Source organism: Argentina silus (genome assembly GCF_951799395.1).
Source record: "Argentina silus genome assembly, chromosome: X".
Lineage (NCBI taxonomy): Eukaryota > Metazoa > Chordata > Actinopteri > Argentiniformes > Argentinidae > Argentina > Argentina silus.
The window spans coordinates 12027085-12050382 of record NC_139653.1 but is presented as its reverse complement, the minus strand read 5'-3'; the positions used below and the strand labels follow the sequence as shown (position 1 = coordinate 12050382).

General features: G+C 41.6%; 1 protein-coding gene across 1 annotated transcript in view; it reads right to left on the bottom strand.

Moving 5' to 3' along the window:
• Positions 1-16617, bottom strand: part of slc35f3b (solute carrier family 35 member F3b) — a gene marked incomplete at both ends in the record, with an annotated part of 64428 nt that extends 47811 nt beyond the window's left edge. The window contains 2 exons of the mRNA XM_083695378.1: positions 15048-15262; positions 16520-16617. Of these exons, the coding sequence (XP_083551504.1) occupies positions 15048-15262; positions 16520-16617 (313 nt within the window). The remainder of the gene's footprint in view (positions 1-15047; positions 15263-16519) is intronic.
• Positions 16618-23298: the final 6681 nt, after the last annotated feature.

Here is a 23298-nt window from a genome sequence, read left to right as displayed (position 1 = left end):
AATCATTCTCTCCAAAGTAGTGAGAGGAGATTGATAGCACTCTAGATTGGAAGAGCAAGGTTGGCAGGCTATCTACAATTGAACCTTTTTAGCTTCCTGCTCCTTGATAATTGGTTTTGATCTAGGAGCCCATTGAAGTTAATGTCTCTCAACCTTTCTAACCAGAAGTACTACTATACTACTGGAGACAAGAGATAGTACCTGGTAGTTTCTATCACTCTTTAATGTGGAGACATAAATGTGAACTAATGTAGACCATAGAAATCAATTGTCAAGCATATATATTAAAGAAATGTTTCCTTTTTGAAAGGCTACGATTGCCTGTCCCTCTGAAGGCCAGACAGATTACAGAGAGTGATGGTGCCTCTCTGAAGTCTAGAAATAGATTCACTCCTTTCTTTTCCCTCCTCTCTTCTCCTGGGCCTCATCCTCTCTTGTCTGACAGATCTGCTCTGACTCTATAGGGTTTTTCTCAAGCAACTCTCTCTCCCCAACCATCAACTCTCTCTACACCAGCCTGCAGGAGAGCTACAACACCATCAACACCAGTGTGTGTGTGTGTGTGTGTGTGTGTGTGTGTGCACGTGTGTGTGTGTGTGTGTGCACGTGTGTGTGTGTGTGTGTGTGTGTGTGTGTGTGTGTGCGCGTGTGTGTGTGTGTGTGTGTGTGTGTGTGTGTGTGTGTGTGTGCGTGTGTGTGTGTGTGTGTGTGTGTGTGTGTGTGTGTGTGTGTGTGTGTGTGTGCGTGTGTGCATGCATGAGACAGATAGAGGGAACCAGAGATAGATGGTGTGAAAGCTGGTGATGTTCTATTGTTCATACTTATTAATGGACTTGATTCAGCAAGTCCAAGTATTGTTCTTCGACTTATTATAATTATAATTATTATTATAATAATAATTATTATTATTATTACAAATATTTCCAGGGCTACTCCTATTCTTGCCTATACTGCCTTGTGCACAGGCTAAACCGCTTAACCTATTCACTTAAAAAAAAAAATGTAAACGCCCGGACTTGTGTAACTTGACTCCTTGTATCTCGTCTAGATCTATCTATCTATCTATCTATCTATCTATCTATCTATCTATCCATTCCATGGTAGAATGTTGATTAAGGCCAACATTCTGGGAGCCTCATTGTTACAGCAATTGCCAAGGGACTTCTTAAATAAAAACAGCATGAAACCAGCAGAACTAATTCTTATAATGATTATACAACAATTCACGAGAGCCATCATTGTTACTGCAACTGCTATCTATCGATCCAGCCATCCATCCACCTATTTATATTTATCTAGCAGAGAGGTCTAACTTGAATTTGGTTTTGATAACCCTAACCCTAACTTTTGAAACTATACAAACTTAAAAATGCACTTTTTAACATGGAGGTCTATGGGAACCAAAATAAGTAAAATGTACCAACTCCAAATGATCAACTCTGATAAAAGCTGTTTGATACCTATTAAACTTTTTCTACTATTAAGCTTTTTGTAACTCCAAAACCTTTCATCTGGTTAACATCGTGGAATGTTGATTTAGGCCAACATTCTGAGAGCCCCATTGTTACAACTGCCACGGAACCTTCAGGACTCTTAAATAAAAACAACAGGAGACCTGTGTTCTACATTCTTAGAATGATTACACAACAATGCACTCTCTTTGCTACCAGTTCTACCCCACGGAAGCCACTCCCAACCACTTAACCAACCAACTATAACACTCTCAATCACTAAACCCTCTACCCACTCCACTGAACTACGCCAAGCATATCCTATCTCTATCTATCTATCTATCTATCTATCTATCTATCTATCTATCTATCTATCTATCTATCTATCTATCTATCTATCTATCTATCTATCTATCTATCTATCTATCTAACCTCTCATCTAGTAAATGCCTATATGGTACCTTCTGACCATCTTTTATCCATTGGTCCACCCTACTATATCACTTTCTTTCAGCAAATCTATCATCCAAACCATATTTATTAACTATTTCCACAATCAAAATAAAAAGCAAGCCCACAAAGTTTCTTCTGGAACTTCTTTTTCTCATAAATGTTATGCAAACATCCTACACAAGCAGAATCTCTTAGAGGCAGAACTGTGTTGCTCTCATACACCCCCTGCTGGTTTGCCTATGGCTGCACTGCCATACCCCTAGCCCCCATTCACTACCTCCTACTAACCTGCTTGGGGCTAAATGGCATCTCTTACCTGACACACATAGAAATATCCTGCATTGATGTGTGTACAATAGACACACTGCTAAACATGTCATCGATAATGTACAGACCAGAGGGGTTTGAAAACAGGCTTCTTCCAATAGCTCCAATTACCTGTTCTGACCCCGATTTCATGTGATCACAGAGAGCAAGCTCAAAACTAATAACCTCCTTAGGGAACTCATCTTGTCTCACTGCGTCTCACTGAAAGCCCACAGACCTGCCATTAACCTCCTAAAACGTGTGAGAGTGGCCACAGGGGTCTGTTTTATTATTTCTCTGCGTTCCTAACGCATGTGCTGTCGTTTTTTGCTTCTCCCTTTCCTTGGACAGCAGTTTCAGTTGCAAGTTAATCTCCAGCGACACACACTGAGCTCTCTTTGAAGTTGTTGCAGAGGCAGCAGAAACAGCAACACAGGCATGCACATGCATTTCTCTTCTCACTGAGCCTCTATACCACTGGAAGAGCAGAGCTGCTGAACATAGAAGAAGGGTATGGGGGAATAGAGGAAAAGAGAGGGGGGGGGGGTGAGGGAGGGAGGTTAGTGACTGACCTGGTTTCAGGCAGAGGGGAACATTACGTAGGGGTGGAATCGATCCAGCTGGCCAACTCTGGTATAGACACAAATACAGGCAGGCACAGAGTCACAGACCAACGCCTAAAAATCTGGGATTCAAACAGATTCATACAGACAGGCAGACTCAGATTAGAGTGGTGATAGGAGTGGCCAATGTAGAGAGGAAAAAAAGATAAGAAGAGAGATAAGATGTGAACCAACCCCCCCCCATACACACACACACACACACACACACACACACACACACACACACACACACACACAAACACACACAAACACACACAAACACACACAAACACCCCTCTCTCACTTTCTTTATTGCCATGGGAGATAGAGTGGAAATCGTAAAGCCTTTAAATCTTTGTAATGTAATGAATTCAAATGTTGTCCAACATTAGTATAGTAAGTACTAGTACTAGTACTGGTTGGATTGTACATATTTTGACTTCTTATGATATTCTGCTACCCAAGGCATCAGCTTAATGCAGTGCAGTATTGCTGTTGTAGGGCTACTGTGCAATGAAATGATTCTGAGCGTCTTTGCTCTCAGCAAATTCTTGTATCTGGACTGCATGTAATGCTAGTTTTTGACAGTGCGTTGGCATGGCAACATGATGCTGTGGAGTAGTCTACTCTCTAAATTTAAATCGAGAGATTTAAGGGTTCCAAGAATCACTCTTAGCTAGCTATCTCGCATACACCTTTCCTTCTGACAAGAGAGGAATACATATCACAGCAACATAAGGAAAAACACATAAAAGATCATAGGACCTGTCAATTTCTAAGGGATGCCAAGGACAAAAGAGATTGTTTCCACCCTCATTACTTTTCAGTTTGCTATGTCACTTAAACACACACCAAGTGAGGCTGGTGGAGGCAGAATCGGAGGATGGGCTCATTGTAATGCATAGAATGGAATGTGGAATGGTATTGAACACACACACACACACACACACACACACACACACACACACACACACACACACACACACACACACACACACACACACACACACACAAACTTTCTTCTGGAACTTCTTTTCCTAGTTATTATTAAAATTCTTCCCAGCGCTACTCCTCTTACACCTTTTAAGCTATTCACATCAAACCAACTGAAAAATGCTTTCTGATACATTCATCTGGTTAATATGGTGTAATGTTGATTCAGGCCAACATTCTGAGAGCCCCATTGTTACTGCAACTGCCATGAAACTTTCAGGACTCTTGAATAAAAATAGCATGAGACCTGCAGGACACATTCTTAGAATAATGATTTATATGCACTGTTAAGTTTGCACGGCTGCGGGTAAAGCACCCGTTGCATTTCATGTGAAATGGCTGGCTGGCTCACTGAACAATCTGTGCTAGTTTCCGTGTACCAAAATAAAAAATGGCTGCATGTATAGCCACCGTTCTTTGCTAGTTTTACGATCATGTAACTAAGAAATTCGCAAGACAAAAACAGAAAGTTTCTTCCGGAACTTATTTTTCGAGTTATTATTATTGTTATTATTCCAGTTCTTCTACAGTACATGCTACTCCTTCTCCTCTAACCAATTCACACCAATCCAACTTTAAACGCACAGAGACCTCTAGCTGGCATTTTTTGTATTTGACTTTTTGAAACCCATTGTACTTTTTAAATGATTAAAACTTGAAAGTGCACATTTTAACATGGAGGTCTATGGAAACCAAAAGATTACATTTCTGACACACTGCTGCTCTTACATATTTTTGCCTATTCACACCAATCCAACTGTACAATATGCCAAAACTCTAAATGATCAACCCTGATAAAAGTTTTCTGATACCTATTAAATTATTTCAACTATTATTTATTATTTATTATTATTTGTAACGCCATGAAACTTTCAGGACTCTTATATAAAAATAGCATGAGACCTGCAGAACTCATTCTTAGAATGATTACACATCAATTTCAGTCAGGTTTAAACATTTATTTAATGAGACTGGTAATACATTTAGTGTTTTTGGTTTGATTGTCCTGCCTAACGTACCGTAGGATTATCATGCACAGCACCATGGGTAATTCGGCACTACGGAATGTGTGGAGTATGTGAAAAGTAAAGCACCTGTTACCAAGTGAAGCTACACAGAAGAGACTACTAACCAAGAGTAATCTAACTTTGAAGATAGCCATTGAAGTGAGTGCTTCTATGGAACTGGCAGCTATGGAAGAAAGCCATTGAAGTGAGTGCTTCTACGGAACTGGCAGCTATGGAAGCTCAACAGTTTAGTGCAACGGGAAATGTGCACAGAGTAGGAACTGAGAAACAGTCAAACAGCCAAGGCTGTGTTTTCGTTGTGGAAAAACTGGACATTTAGCCTCTGCATGCTGGTGTAAGGATGTAGAGCTGTGGTAAGAAGGGCCACATAGAGCGGGCATGCGGAAACAAGACGTCAAAGATGGATGACAGGAAAGAGACATTCAAATATAAGAAAAAGAAACATGTCCACTCTGACAAAAACAGAGGCAAGTGACACTTCAGAGGAGGAATCATTGCATGTGCTTATGGTACTTGGGGGTTCACAGGGCTACTGGGTCTTACCTTTGCTGGAAGGGCAGCCTGTGCGTATGGAGATAGACACTGGGGCTGCAGTATCTCTTGCGTCAGACACAGTCTACAGTCTCACTTCAGCCAGCTAACATAGTCTTAAAGACAGACACAGGTGAAAGGATAGCCATGAGAGCCACTGAGGTCACAGTTCAGTTGAATGGACAAACTAAACAGCTGCCACTTTATGTAGTTAAAGGAGACTACCCCTCCCTGCTGAGACGTTCGTGGCTAGAGAAGATAAAACTGGACTGGCCATCAGTTCATATGATGACAAACAATGACAAAGGCCAACTCACCATCTTAAAGAAACATGCAGTATTTAATGGAAAGCTGGATAGTATGAACAGTCAAGAAAAATGCTGACTGTTGTGACACACAAGGGTCTGTTCAGGTATTGTCGACTTCCTTTCAGAATCACATCCACTCCAGCGATTTTTCAGCCAGCGATGGACCAGATCCTAAGTGGATTGCCTGGAGTTCAGTGCTATTTGGACAACATTTTAGTTACTGGATCAAATAATGAGGAGCATCTGCATAACTTGGATGCAACCCTACAGAGGCTGAGGGATTACAGACTCAGAGTTCGCAAAGACAAATGCAACATTTTTAAGTCATCTTTCAGTCATCTGATCGATGCCACAGGCCTTCATAAGGCTCCATCTAAGATCAAGGTGATAGTAGACACCCCAGTACCTCAGAACGTTGGTCAGTTGTGTTCTTTCCTGGGGTTACTGAACTACTACAGATGATTTGTACCGAACTTAGCATTAAGTTGCTATGTCAAGACAAGAAATGGGAATGGACAAGCAAGTATCAGGAGGCATTCCAAAAGGCAAAAGACACCCTCCTGAAGTCAGAGGCTTTGATGCACTTTAACCCTGCACTGCCAGTACAGCTAGCATGTGATGCATCATCATATGGTGTGGGAGCTGTCATGTCTCATATCATGCCAGACAGACATGAGAAGCCGATAGCATTTGCATCAAGGATGTTGAACAAGGCTGAAACTAATTACACCCAGATAGACCAAGAAGTTTTAAGCATCGTCTTCTGCGTTCGTAAGTTTCATCAGTATCTGCTTGGAAGGAAGTTCACCCTCCTGACAGATTACCATCTTGTTACAACCATTTTTGGGCCATATACTGGTATTCATTCACTTGCAGTGAGCAGGATGCAACAGTGGACACTGTTGTTGTCTGCACACTCCTACGAGATAAAGTATCGCAAGTCCGACCTGCACTGCAATGCAGATGGCCTTTCCAGGTTGCCGCTGCCTGTAACAAAGCCTGAATCACGCTGTGTGGCCATTTTCTACTTCAAACAGGTAGAAAGGGTACCTATTACCTCTACACAGGTCTGACGAGGCACGGGGAACGACCATGTATTGTCCACGGTGCTGGACATCATAGTCAAAGGCAAGCTGGACAGCGTTGACCCCAACCTGAAGCCATATCTGTATCGGCGTAACAAGCTATCAGTGCAGTCTGGTAGTTTGCTGTGGGGGAGGAGAGTGGTGATTCCACCCTCGCTACAGAAACCAGTGTTGCAGCAACTCTACTCAGGACACTGTGGAATTGTTTGAATGAAGGAAATAGTGAGGAGCTACTTCTGGTGGCCTACTGTTGATGGACAGATTGAGGATAAATCCAGAGCCTGTTCCTCTTGTCGCAATGTGCCACAGCTTGCCCCATTTCACCCCTGGGACTTTCCTCATATTGACTTTGCAGGTCCAATCGAGGAAAGAATGTTCTTGTGGCTATTGACGCACATATTAAGTGGCCGGAGGTGGCAATAATGCAATATACCACCGCCGAGAAGACCATAGACAAGGAGAGATTTTCAGTTGATTTGGATCTCCTATGCTAGTAACAGCTTGCAATTTGTGTCACAGGAAATGGCTGTATTCCTGCAGGTGAATGGCATACAACATATGAGAGCTGCACCTCACCACCCTTCCACAAACGGACTCACAGAATGGTTTGTGCAGACAATTAAACATGCTCTGAAAGCATCTCAGGGCCAAGGGACACTCCATCAGCACCTGCACAGATTCTTGTTATCCTACAGGAACACGCCACATCTGACAACTATGACTTCACCTGCCACATTACTGCTGAAGAGAGACCTGTGCACCAACTTCGACCTACTGAAACCACCTAAGTTGAAAGATGTGGTACAGCATCAGCAGAACAAGCAGATCAAGCAACAGGAGCAGCACTCCAAAGACAGAGTCTTCAGTCCAGGAGATCATGTGCTGGCATGGAACTACAGCAGAGGGCCTAAATGGGTTCCTGCTACAGTCATTGCACAGACTGGTCCAGTATCCTATACTGTTCTGACCACTGAGGACATCGTCTGGAAGAGACACAGATTAGGTACTTCTGGGAGCTGCTTCTACACCCACTGAACCGGCAACAGCAGCCTATCCAGATGTGCTGCTCAGTGACAACTCAAGTCATCAACCTGCTACACTCACAGCAGGGGCTCATCATCTGAGGAAGCAGTCACTTCAGCCCCTACCTCACCAGTGAAAGAGACTTTGAAAGAGACTTTGACACAGTCATCACAACCACCTATACTTGTATTGACGTCACCTGTAAGAGACAATGTCGAGAGCCAGGTTGACGGCCAGTACCCTCCCAGAGAGCGACGGCCTCGGCCTCCTGAATGCATGAGGTGACAATTCAGAGGCTTACCCATCAAGCGGGGCAGAATAATCCCCATGGGTATAATCAGGGTTTGAGGTAGCCCTCCTTCTCTCTCAGGTTATTGTATGGTGTTAAAAGTAAGATTAAAAAAAAAGGCTACAATGATTGATAGTTGATTTAAAAGTAATTGCAAAAGTTCATTATAATGCATAGTTCATCTGCATGTGGAAATACTTTTTAAAAGAGAATGTATTTTGTATTGGGACATCCATATTAAGTGGGAGGAGATGTTGTGTATTTGCTTTGATTGTCCTGCCTAACGTACCATAGCATTATCATGCACAGCACCATGGGTAATTCGGAACTACGGAATGTGTGGAGTACATGAAAATTAAAGCACCTGTTACCAAACCGAGCTTGGTGTTCTGATTTGTTATATGGAGATTGTAAAGTCCAAGATATACCATTTAGCTTGGCATAATTGGATGGCTCTGATCTGTAGAGCTGCCTGCCTGGAGTTTAAAGGACCATAACATACAAACAACAATATCGCAGGGAGCCCAACACTTATCAAACCCTTTGTAGGTAGGCTAAATATAGAGCAGCCGAACGGGTGGAGGCTGGGGGTGGTGGGTGGGACGACCACACACAACTTACTCTCATAGCCAGTACGATAATGTCACACTGTTTAACAAGGCTTTTAAGCGTTGTCCCTTGAGCATGTGATGGATGTTTTTGCATAAGTCGGCAGGTAGCCTGGAGGTTAAAGAGGCCGGCCAGCAATCGGAAGGTTGCTGGTTCGATCCCCGCTCCAGGAGGGATCTGGATGTGAGTTGGTGACTGGAGGGTTGCTGGCAGCATATCCAGGTCCCTACCACTGCCGTTGTGCCCTTGAGCAAGGCACTTAACCCCGAATTGCTCCAGGGGCGCTGACTTGGCTGACCCTGTGCCCAGAGCCCAGCGCTCTGTTCTCCCTGGGGGGGTGTGCACGTGTGTTGTCTCGGAGGGGGGGTGTGCAGTGCGTGTGTGTTGTCTCGGGGGGGGTGTGTGCAAAAAGACCCATTCCAACAATTGATGTGAATTGATTGCATGGCAAATAAACAGACTTTCTGACTTCTTTCTGATAAGTGTGAACCAGCTGTCCTGTCGCCTGACGGACAGTTGCGCTGTTCGACTTAAAGTGCTGTGTCTGAACTAACACTAGCTTCATACACTCTCTTGGCTACCAGTTCTACCCCAATAAAACAACCTTACTCTCTCTCTCTATCTTACCTTTCTCTCATCTCTCTGGCTATCCTACTGTACCATCTGACCATCCTACTCTTGCTTCCTTTGAACTACCCAGTCATCAGCCTTTCTTCTATCTATCTGTCTATCCATCTATCCACCTATCTATAGTCCAAACCATCATTTAACTTATCAACTACCAAAATAAGACTTTGCAAGCCCACATAGTTTCCTTTTCTTTTTCATGCCATTTATACTTTTTGAGTAATTTGCCTGAAATCCTTTTATTCCTGTGGCCATTTGCTCTGAATGGGGACATTTCAACATGTATCCACTTCTTCATATTTTAAGATTGACACCTAATTTAACATTACAATGCTTAGACTAACTCTGCTTAAAGAATTTCCATTCAGAGTTTTGATACTATTTAAATTTAAGGCATTTTTAAATTGCATGAATTAACATAAGTTTCTATGAGGACCACTGGGTTCTTATGATACATTTTAAAATGCATCGCCCCTTTCATCTTTTAAGCTTGACAACTTAATCCAATTTAAAACGTGTACTGACTGACCCTATTTAAAGAAGTTTTATATAGATGATTGATACTATTAAGACTTTTTAAACATTAAGCTCTCCCTATCTATCTATTAATCTATCCATCTATTGGACTATATAATCTATCTATAGTCCAAACCATTTTTTCACTTCATCAACTACCAAAATAAACCCACAAAGTTTCTTCAGGAACTTTCTTTTCTAGCTATTATTTTCGCCTGGTATGAGCCACACATTCTTATTGCTTCAGCGTGAGCCGTTGGTGCTACTGGCAGCACAACAGCTGAAACGTGAAAGCCAACAGCGGAGCAAGGGAGAGAATAGTTTAGATTATAGTTAGTCCAGGTTTTAATATAAGGCAAGACCTGATTAACAAAATGATATCATATTTTGTAGCTCAACTAGCTTACAGTTGAGTTTAGTGCTGTTAAACGCAAGATAGACGCTGGCTGAGGTCTGAGGGGTCTTAAAGGGGCAGTGTTGTATTGTAGGAAAGGCAGAAATGCAAGTTATTTCAAGTGAATATTATTTATAGGTTTCAGGTCAAACATAGACAATGTTTAAATAAGAGCATTTTCATTAAAGTCATACTCTGTCTTTTCACATAATTTCAAATAATGTATACTCTATAGGCCTACCCCTGGATTTTGATAAATATGACTTATAAATAGCATAGTGAGGTAATTTCAACTGTCATCTTTCCATAACCAAAACACCAATGACTTAAGTTAAGACCTTGCTTATGGATCGGAAATGTATTAATGTTAGTGTATTTAATAATCAGACTGAAATGAGGCATAATATTTCTCATGCTTTTCAATTTTATCCATCTAAGGTGGGTATTCATACACTTCATACACTTTGATACTGTTTTTTAGTTTTTTTTGCTAGCCTCGCTTTTCTGAAAATGAAATCCGTTAAACAATGAATTAAGTTTGCATGGCCGAAGGGCAAAATAATATGTTTCTAACTGCATCATCAGCTAGTTAGGCAGCAGCTGTTGGTGATCATGTCCTGTGTGTATGAACCAAACTGTCACCAGGATCTAATAATACAGTATTCAAACACTGCTAACAAAACCAAACACCAGTTCCACATAAACAGATCTGTAGACACTGAAGCTACTGAAGCTCTGTTACAGTCATGCCCTTACAAGGCTTCTAATTATCTGTCCTCCTCCATCTATCTTGTCTTCCATCCCTCATTCACTGTGGCCCACAAGCACCCTAATGGAGGTTGAAGTGGCCACAGCAGACCACAGATTATTACACTGAGGTGGGATTTATTGCTCCACAACCTATAATTTACTTGAGGGATGGAGACAATGAGAGGATGGAAAGAAAGGAGGATTTAGGATTAAATTGACAGTATTTCCATTACAAGGAAGAGTGATCCCGCAGAGCCAGCCTCCAGACAGCTAGAATTCTTAGATAAACATTAGTGAGTGTGTGTCTGTGTGTGTGTGTGTGTGTGCGTGTGCGTGTGCGTGTGCGTGTGCGTGTGTGTGTGTGGAAGACATATGTATAGTATGGATGCTTTTTCAAGACGGTCAAATGCTGCACACCTTCACAACACAGTGAGTTACCCAAACCTTAAGCCTCTCCCTTAGCACACACCTTAAAGCTTTAGACCCAAGCTGTTCTGCTTTATCATATTACTGTTTTTTCAGAGGGAGAAAAGCACTGCAATATAATATCTAAGTTCATCTTTTGTGCAATCATTGCACTGCTGGGAATCATCACTCCTATAACAACTACTGTTAGAAGAAAGGACTGACTGAATGAGGAGGAACTGGAGGAGTGGAGGAGAGATAGAGACATGGTTCAGTGAGTTGTCGAGACTCCACTGGGTGCATCCTGGGTCCAGGAGCAGGTGTGTGATGATCTATGTGTCTTCCTCAATAATTGGTTTCATCTTGTTACCTAACAGACCCTGCTCCTAGGCAGTGGCAGTCTTCACACTGAAATACATTTATTTTAAAATGCCCCCCTGCTTGTCCTCCTGAACCCAAACACGCAAGTTACTACAACAACTACATCATGGCCTGTACTGTAGGTGGCCTGCTTTGGCAAATTATATTCTTGAATGATTTATCAAAGAGGAAGCAAATGAAAAGGCCTACTGTGCACAACTGTGCTCAACTGTGCTCCTGTTCTCGAATGTGCACGAGGAGCTGTCAAAAGGGCAAGTATGAGAGAGAGAACTGTTGCAAGGTGGTCCAATGTTTGAGAAGAGTGGCAGTTATGGGTGGAATGGAGTCCCACAGTTTAAAGTGAGTAATAGTTGCCATGCCAAAACACTGTATAGTCAGAAAAGATTCTCAAATGCACAGATGATTAATGAATTATAAGTATCAGATTCAATCAAAGTCAGTCTGGGTAGTTGGTGTACACCATATAGAGAACACTGTCCATAACCAGGCCTCCTAAATGTTATTTAAACAGTCTAACTGATCAATAACATAAAACATGCATGATTGCATGATGCTAGTCTTCTGGGTATTTATGTAATTATTTCCTGAGTGAGTTGTATATTATGTACTGTATATCACTAATATATCATACACAGCATCAAATATGTATGAATTTGGCAAGCTCACGTCCTTAAAAAAAAAGCACATTGCTTAGGAACTTATGGTTTATTTACAGAAATCCAAACAGAGAGAACAGCCCTGGGAGTCGTGTCACTGCTAGGGCCTGTTCTATCTGCAGGAGGGGTTTACACACATCCATACTTCTATACTAACATACAGTACACTCTGCTTAACACCAAGTTCATAGAAGACAGAGTTTCTATTTAATGTTGTGTAACTATTCTTGACAACAAGCTATTGAAGTATGCCTAGAGTACTATCCATGTTACTAACAATCTGTTGCAGTGTAGCCTAATATAATATAATATAATAATATATGCCATTTAGCTGATGCTTACATTGCAGTGAGTGCATACATTTTTCAGTATATATGGTCCCAGCCTACAGTACTATCCATATTACTAACAATCTGCTGCAGTGTAGCCTACAGTACGATCAACATATTCCATCCATTCCAAGTTGTTTACAGTTTAGGCCTAGGTTTTCTTCTACTATACTACTGTATGACTGGGTTGTACAGAGTGTGTTTTGACTTTTTTTTATATATTTACATATCATTTTGCATTTATTGAAATATGTTTTACAAATTAAGTGATTTGTGTGAGTTGTGTTTGTGTATCATAAATTATATTTGTGCTTTGTGGATTTTGTTTACAGATCATGATACACATCATTTTATTTATAATAATATTGTCAGTAATCTATCTCCATAGTGTTAGGCCTGAGAACCATCTCAGAACCATCAGTGTGGGTGCAGTCCCCTGGTATGATTGAGGGCTGCAGGGTCTCGATGTGACAGAACTTGGTCAAGGGCAGAGCTGTTTCCCTCCCAGTATAATGCACACGGTCATAGGCCCTGGTCAGAGTCACACAGAGTCCAGGGGATAACACTTTGTTGAGCTTAATAGTCTTTCAATTAGAGCACTTATCCACTATAATCATCTGCCCCTGCCATCCATTTCCATTACATCACCATTACACAAACAAAGAGGGTGTATTTTGGGAAGGACAAGTGATTTAAATGCCTTACAAAGCATCCCCTCTCGTTGTCTATGAAGGCCTCCAGAGTGACAATGGTATTAAAACAAAGCACTGCACAGGATAGAGAGAGTCGGCAGGTTCAGTGTTCTATTGAAATCCTAACCTCTTTACACAATGGTAAATGGACTGGTCTGCTGAGGATGAGATGTGAAGCACAAGGCTAAATGCAGTCTTTGGATCATGCTAAGAGGAAGCAGACTGTCAACAACTTCAAAGGGCTTCAATGACTGCACAACAGCCCAGGAGAGTCAACTATGTGCACACACTCCAACACCAAGCTTACCACATAGTGCAAGGAGTTCCCCTCTCATTCTCTTCAAACTCACAAGCAAAAGACATTTGTGTTATACCCCTTACATCATCATCATCATCATCATCATCATCATCATCATCATCATCATCATCGTCATCATCCCCACTACTACTGTACTACTCCTTACAGACACTCCAGTTGGCTTCGCTCTGCACTGTCCCTCTCTGACATTCCAAAGTAGCTCAGCTGAGTGGCTTCCCCAAGCCTAACTGAGCTAAAATAGAGACCAGTCTCATTTCATGCCTGGTGGAGCTCTAAATTCAAACTACGGGACACTGCATTTGTGATAGCACATGTAAATTAGAAAAGAACACAGTGCAGGTTTGGCAAACAAAAGTATATCTAATAGACAACAAACACTCAAGGATCATGAATTTTGGACAGCTAGCTGAGCTTTTATAAAAACTGTTTCAAAAGACCACCGAAGGCAGAGAAATTGGTGTTTATTAGTGACAGCAAAGATAATGTTCTATGACGCTTAAGAAGAACACAATTCTGCTTTTACGTTTGGATAAGACTGAAATCAAATGTTTAGTCCACACCATAGAAAAGTTACTTAGTTTCCCCGCCTTCATATCACTGACTGATGTCAATCCCATTGTGGACTGCTGTAACCACAACATCATACAGAAAAAACCCACAAGGCATTATAGCATCTGTTTGGGTGTCATAATCTTCAATCTCTTCCTCTTCTGATGACTTGGAAATGTTGTACATTGGATGAGATGATGTTTACCTTCCTGTTTAAATCAGTTCTCTAAAACGTGGGCAGCACCACTATAACAGGTTCTGGCTGCTTTATCCCTGCTCTCCTTAAGTAACCCCATTTGCAACACCAATGATAATTAGGTGATTCGCTTATACAAGAGGTACTGTAATTCAATGCATAATTGCTGTTTTGTAAGATGATGCAGCTAATTATCTTGAAAGAGCCCAGTTCTTGGAAGCAGGGAAGGCGCTTTGTCTCAGATGTAGATCATATATACCATATGTTCTTAAAATGACCCACAGTTAGTCTATGACTGAGCCACCATGTGGTAAGAAGAACATCAACATTCTGTCAATATTTGTGTCTCTCCAGACCTGCAGGGTCTCTGGCTCCAGACCTGCAATGGTGAAAATTAGACCTATTATATTCACATTTCACTATCACACATTACTCTGAAAGTCACACGTGTTACAGTATAGGCTACTGAAAGTCACACACACACTCACTCTAAAGCTGTGTTATGACCCTAGTCGAGAAATTGGCTACAGTCAAAAGTAAAGGGGGTCCACTTACTGTTGTAGACCGCATTCCAAGGTTGATAGCCATAGTATCCGGTGATCCTCAGGATTCGCTCTTCTATGGACGCGCTGTTTATGTCCTCAACTGAACGGGACGACTTCAATTCCTCTTTGATGGATTCGTCGACCACCAGGTATTTTAGTTGTCTGAGTTGGGGACTGATGTCCGAAAGCCGTCTGGGGCTCACGTCGGGCGACTTTCGCATCCCGCTGGAAAGAGAGTACAAGGGATGCATGCGGGAGGGGTTACAAGAGCGGCGGGAACCGCAAGCACCAGGTGAGACCGTTTGGCACACCAAAGATACCCGTTCATACCAAGGATGTTGCATATAGGTTCGAGTGAGTGTGGAGGAACAGTGTTCCACGGTTCATGATAATAGAGTCACTACTGTAATTTCCAAAGCAGACGACCACCAACTCCAACGTTAAGGGTCGGTCTAGTTTCTCTCTAACACTAGTGTAACCCACACACGCGCGCCGCTGGGAGCGCATATAGTGGGAAATCTTCATCCTTCACTGGCCCTGCGCTCTGGAGGGGCAGAAAGGAAGAGAGACGTTAAGCGAAAGTGACGAGGCTACCACACTGCTGTATACTCTATACTGAGGAATAACCATTAAGATGAGTAAGGAAATGTATATGTAGCCTAGGATTTGTTAACTAATGAATAAATCGATTAAAAGCGATTTGGAAAGATGAGGACAAAGCATTTGTGACATTCGGGCGGAGCGCGCGCACTCGAGCGCAAAACTGCATACACCGACTATTCACCCTCTCTGGCGAAGTAGGCTACATTTGGTCACAATTGTTGAGAAAACATTTTAACTGGATACCATTTGTTTTTCTGCTGCTACCGGCCACCGTGATACGTTGTGAAATCTGACTTGAGGAGACCTGATCTTTATGTTCCAAAGACCGTTAATTCCCTCCACTGTGCCACCCATTGCTTCAACCTGGCATCATCATTGGCAACTCTGGGACTATAGCACTCGTGAAGTCGGCCACATGAAATGTAGTTGCCGAGATCATCACTTCTCCTTATCAACTGGACGCGGTCTAACTGTGGCTTAAAACTATTAGGCGTTTTCTATAGTTTTTATTTTATTTTACAAACGTAGGCTACTATAGGCATACCTAAACGTACACGTGTATCCCTCCTTCATATGTTTAATTTGCACATTCTATCTTATCAGTTTTCACCCTACAACCTGAAATCGATCAAGAATCAAACATTTTAAAATCACATTTAAAACGTCAAAATTGTAGATCTAAGCTATTGACATTTCCTGTAGGCCAATTATAAAATCAGATTTACATGGTAATTTACTAGGCTAATTTCATCCGCAAATGTTGTTTACGCATGGGTGGAAGTTTAGCTGTTATGTCCACTAAAATCCGTAATGTAGCATGGGGCTACATTATATCTATTGTTTTTAGCAGTCTATTGATAAGTTCGTCATAATTCTTACATGGGCATCAAAGTAGCCGGAGGTCCGAGGTAACACATGCAGTCCCGCCGGGGGCGTCCGACTCGGTCCCAAACAGTGCCCTCTCCATCGCCGTACATGATATAGCCTAGGCCACTCAAAGGGACAGCTTGAGCACGCTACGGTAAATCCAGTTCTCCCACTAGGTAGACCGAGATAAATAACATCGTAGTGCTCTCCCTCTCTCACCCAGACACATATGCCGTTGCATTTACATATTTCCACACAGATAGGCTATTCTACCGCACTCTCCAAACGCTGTCACACCTCGGGGCCATCGTGGACATTGCAACAGTGCCACCTACTGGGGTCAAAATATATTTAACTACCTGTGGGTTATTACCATTGATCTATATTGGTTATAACAGTTAGGTAATGCATAAAATGATGCCTGTGACACTGATTAATAAGACTTAGTTCCTCTGCTGTAAACATAATTTTGGGCTTCAATGTGTTTTAAATAATTAATTTTAGCGCTGTCATGAATATGCAGAATTTTCTGATTATTTCCAACTTTCGGAATGTGTCACATTCACTCTCTCAGTAAACAGATAAATATAATATTTTGCATTTTCCATGCATGAATTAGCCCAGTTAAATGAACAGACAGTTCTTATATGAATCATTACATACAATGTTGTCCCTGGATAATGAAAGGGTATATGAGTGAGAAAGGAAAAGAGCTTGAGCAGAGAATGTTTTCCGGTGGCTGTCTGTCACTGAAGCATCTCTGTCCTTCCCTACTGCCCACCCTGCCATTGTCAATGCCATGGTGCAGGTGAATAGGATGAGAGCGATGGGGGAGGCAGTGTGCCTGTTTGTGGGGGGTCTTCCACAGTGGGTGGTTACCTGCAGGAGCCCCTCTTTGTGTCTGTAGTTAATGTCACGTCCTTTCCCTCTAAACTGTCAAACGCAGACACACGCCACATTTGCTTGTTGGAGGTCTATTTGGAGCTAAACAATGGGAGAGGCAGAAAGAAGAGCCATCTATTTTTAGATCTATTTTATTTGTAATTGCAGTAGTCCAGTAGGCTTCCTCTTGTATGAACTTGGTGGTGGTGGAGGGGGGGGGGGGGGGTGGGTTCATTGGGTAGTACAATCAAGAGAGACAAGCAGGGGAGCACCTAGACACATAGGTAGTAGGTAGATGTAGATTAGGGTTGAGGTAAGCAGGGATAGAGGTTGATGACTCAGATATACTGTAGGCACAGAGATACATAAAAGTGATATTATAATTCTATGGTAATAGATATAAGAGGGCAAGCAGGGGTAATAGGTAGGGCACAGGGCCAATAAGGAATTTGTTGATGAAAGATGCATGGACAGCTGGATGTGGGTGAGGAGAGAGGGCAGAAATATGTATGAGGTCTTGAGCTGGATGAGGGCAGTAATGGAGAGTCTTCTTTCTCAATGCATTATTTAGTGTGTTCCTTATACTCTTTATTTTTAATCTATTTTTCTTCGAGCACACACCATGAACATCATGTAGATTACACTGTGCTCTAATTTATGAGGTTTAGTGTTCCTCAAAGGGAACACAAGGTCCCCGATAGTATTACACCAAATTATTTCATGTTTTAAACAGACTATCCACTCCAACATTAAATGAACAAGAAAAAAGGCTTATTTCATGGAGGAGTTTTCTGAAGGGAGGCAGGCCAGGAGGAGCAGTTAGGGGTGTTTCCTACTGAGATAGAACCCATAAACCGTTACTGTGGGACTGTGAGGGAGTGTGTTACAGGACATTAGTGACTAGCAGGCATAACAGACTTCTTTCATAAAAGTTCATTGCAGGCCAGTATACATCAGCATACAGTATGAGGCGGTCTGGTCTCCCCAACTTCACATAACACTGTACAATTGGCACACAGAGCCTTGTTGTCAGTGGTACTGGACAGTGTGTTCTCACTGGCTCCCAGGGCATCTCAGTAATTCATTGCACCCCAGGGCCTCTGCCCTCCATCATTTATCAGCTACCTTACCCAAACTGACTGGCATCGGTTCAAGTTGTTGACAGGCTCAGGAGGTCCTGATATTTCAAACTTTTGGAAAGACTGAATAGGTTTAGAGCTCAGAGCTGCTGAATCTGTCCAAATGTCCCGCTGTTGTGTCAGTAGTTAAACAATATGTGTACTGTGATTGGAGATTACAGAGCACACCAAATCTCCATCTTTATATCTTGCCTACAGTAGAAATGATAGATCATGACAGTGCAAATACAGGGTGATTTTTAGAATTCAAATACTCAACAAAATGAAAGTTGATAGCAGTGATTAAAGGCAGTCACAGTTATAAGTAAGGAAACAAATAAAGTTCTTGTTGCATGGAAAAGTTTCCCATCACTCAGAATGACCCCCAAACGCACACCATCTCAAAAATCTCAAAAGTACATAGAAACATTTAATGCACTAACACCCATGCATTCCAAACATGTCAATCAAAGTTTAGATAGAGAATAACACTATACCGGTTCCTAATAAATAAAAAAAAGTAGGTAACATCTACAGTAACTAACTGTCTTCACAAAATCAATAGAAACCGGTACCACTGTATTACATTATGAATTAATATTATTAGGTAGAGTGGCATGGTGGTAGGTACTGTACCTTGCATGGCCGGGGTATGGTCGCCCGTAGGTCCCTGCACTGTGGTCTACTCTCTGCATTGCGTCGGCATCCTGTGGGCTCCTGACTGCAGTGAGTGGCACAAGTACACTGGGTGTGTTTTTTTAAAGATAGGCTTTGCATCGATCGAAAGAACAGCTCCACCTCACACGTCCACACCAAGGGGGAACCTGTGCTTACTCTAGCAAAAAAGTTGAGTCCAGTCATCAATAGGCAGGTCAACACCTCATTGACAGTGTCCCTAGGAGGGGGGATCATGTTCATCTTGTGTAAGCCTCCCTGAGGTAAAACCTAATCAATTCTTATTGTAGTTACTTCAGCTTCAAATAATTGAAAGACTTCTGAAGAAATTTACCATCCCTGGCTGTCAGATAGAGTATCATATGATTTATGATTTTATTAGTAGGTTGGCTGAGATGATAGATCTACACCTGAGAGTATGGTAAAAGCATGTTTCAGGATGAAAAATATATTATATTCAGTCACAGCTTTTCACCGTCTTGGTGCCCCGGTGGTGGAATGAGCTTCCCACAGCTGTCAGGACTACAGAGTCACTACCTATCTTCCGCCGTAGATTGAAGACCCATCTCTTCAGGCTACATCTTGACTGTCCCTCCTAAGACCTCTTCACCCCCCACTAACCCTCTGTACAGTTCCTCTACTGTTAATAATAATAAATTTTCTAGCACTGTGACTGCCAATGGCACCTGGTCCTAGCAAAGATGTTTGCTTATGATGACTGATAGTATAGATGATTCACTTACTTTAGACAAAAACAACAAAAAAACATATTGAGTAATTTATTTTCAGCCATCAAACAATTAACTACAGTACCTTCTGCTTGACTCATCAGTATGTTCTCCTCTAACAGTGCTCTAAATGGTGCCCCAGTCTGCATAGACCAATGTGCTGCTCAGCTCTGTAGCTCTGTCTGCAAATGTGGATCAGAGACAAGCTCTCAGGCAGCCAAAGCTCAAGGCCAAGCTAAATGAGAAGAACACACTCAGGAGTCCTATTATCCTGCAAATCCCTACATGGAAACATATAGACTATTATGCAAACTCTGACATAGAGTGCCCTCCATAAGTATTGTAAAGAGGAAGCATTTTGTCTTCTTTTAGCTCTATACTCCAACAGTTTGGATTTGAAATCAAACAACTACTATGGGGTCAAAGTAGAGAACTTCCCATACTTCCCATACGTCCATGTCCAAATAAAGTATACAGTATAAACTTCAATATACATTCTGATGCTGCTGTCAGCAGTAACATCATCAATTAAGACAAGTTAGCCAGTTCTTGTGACAGCTATACATGCCCAAACCATAGCACGCCCTCTACCATGTTTCACAGATGAGGTGGTATACTGTGAATTTTGGACAGATCCTTTTTTCTCTCCACACTTTCCTCTTGGTACATGATAATATTCATGTCCGCAAGACTGCTTTCCAGACCTCTACACACTTTTTAGGTTAACTAGTGGTTGCACCTCTGTAGTTTGGCTGCTGATGTATTCTGTGGATGATAGTCTTTTCGTAATTATGGTGAGCATTCTGCTGTGGAAGTCGTCCTTGGCCTACAAGCCCATTTGCGATTGCTGAGCTCACCAGTGCATTCTTTCTTTTTTTAATGATGTTACACACTGTTGATTTTGGTAAGTCTAAGGTTTTGGCTATGTTTCTGATTGCTTTTTCTGATATTTCAGCCTCATAATGGCTTCCTTGACTTTCATTGACGTCTCTTTGGTCCTCATGTTGACAGACACCAATAGCAGATTCCAAAGGCAAATGCAAAGTCTAGAATCAATACTAGACATTGACAGCTCTCTTATGCTTTCACAAATGATGTGATGGAACATACCTGACTAACCAAAAACATATGTCAAGCCAATTTTCTAATACATTTGGTGCCCTGAAATAGGGGGACTATGTATAAAAAGGGTTGGAATTTCTAAATGGTGAAACCAATCTGAAAAAAGAAAACACTGAATTAGAGAATTGAGAATCTCTGCTTCAACCTCATAGTAATTACTTGATTTCAAATCCAAACTGTTGGAGTATATAGTTAAAAGAAGACAAAATTATTCCTCCTTCTAACACTTATGGAGGGCACTGTACATACAATAATAACACACACACGCACACAGGCACGCAGGCAGGCACACACACGCACACACACACACACACACACACACACACACACACACACACACACACACACACACACACACACACACACACACACACAGACACACACACACACACACACACACACGATTGATATGATTGCCTAACTCAGTGAATAGAAGCTCCAGAATGTGGCATCATCTTTGCGACATGTTTGTTTTCAGTGAGAAGCAATGGTGTAATTCCCTGGCGTCTGGCAATCAATTCAGCCTTATAGAACTGCCTATATAGCCTTATATTATCAGCGGACAATGCTTTTTCCTTCATATTTCTCAGAAAGTACAGACAGAAACAATTCATCAAACAAGGGTGGCTATAATGGCCCTCTAATTTGAACCTAATGTATTTTGCTTGGATCTTGATGGAGTACACCTTACTCATGGACAGAGTCCTGTAGCTTGGCTTTGATCAAAAAGTCTAATGGAATAAATGGAACAGTAGTGGGTGAGTTGATACCTTTAAAATACTGTTAGAAACATAGTTGTACAATGCAATTTAATGTTGCTCTGGAGATATAATCAGAATGTCATGTATAACTTCCCCATCACTTACTTCCTCAATATATTCATTGAAACCAAGACTCCAGGTAAGGCAATCATAATTATTCAGTTTTTTTCCAATATGCTCTATGTCACAAGAACCCAAGTTAGCAGTAGAGATGTTACAGTGTCTATTAGTGTCGTATTAGAGTGTACTCTTAGGCTTGCATGGCCAGCACACACACAGTAGTCCTCAAGCTGACATTGCCAGCAAACCAAATTTAATAATTAAACAGAATTTAAGTGAATTATCTTTCGTGATCTCTGATAATCTTATTGATAGATTAGCATCAACAAGTTATACACTATCTTTTTGTAAAATTGTACAATTTAATCTTGCTCAGCTGTAAACTGCCACATATTTAAAATGTATTGTTTTTCTCTCATACAGTACATCTCATAATTCTCTAGTGTCCAGCATCTCTTCCCATTTAAGAACATGATGTAAATGCTCTTGCTGCTCAGAATCAATATTTAATGTTGCTCGCAGCCTGGAAACAGTGTGACAAGCCTGTGCTAATTGGTTGATGCAGGAGGTGAGGTGAATCTCTGAGCCAGTAGGAAGATGGCATTCAGTTTATGGTGTTCAGGTGTTCAGTGTTTACATTTGATATTCAACATATTTTGTATTTTGTATTTGTGTGGTGGTCTAAACATATAGGGGGGCAGACTGTTACTGCATTCCATGCAGGCTGAAATACCCATCTTTTCCCATGTGACTCCACCCAGAGCAACATGACCTTTCAGAGAATGGCACCCCATGGTCACAGAGAACTGTGAGATTTATTTGTGGTCTGTTTGCTATTCAGCTGCCATTAGTGGTGCATTTAACATGCTGCTGGAAAATGCCTGGCAGAAGACCTTTTGAATGTCATTATGTGTCTGCATGGTAACAAGCAACTTACCTGTCTGAGTACCTTGTTTTTGTACAATATCTCTAAAATTGCAAGCCTATTACTATTCTTTCAATCCGAGATGAGTGATGATATATCATAGACGTCCAATAGTGGTTAGGGAACTAAGAATTATAGTTAATACTAATACTAATACCCAACAATGAGTGGTGTAGCAGACAGATGAAAAATAGTCAAAAATATATGATGAAAGTTCTGTTTGTCTCTATGGGTAGACTGGTCTATTACTGTCTACAACTCCATCAGCAGGAAAGTGGTACTTCAGTGGGTCTCTCTAGCAAGACTCTTCTCAACAGTTCACTCAGTAGCTATTTAAAGCCTCCCAATGTGGGTCACCATTACATAGATGACAAACTCTGCTCTGCATAAATCAATCAAACAAATCACATGGGAGAGAATCAGGAAAGCCATTAACTAGTTTATGGTTGTACCGTAGATTCAAATGATTGAATCATGCCAGGTGGTTTGAAATGTTGTGCACGAGTCAAATGACCTCAAC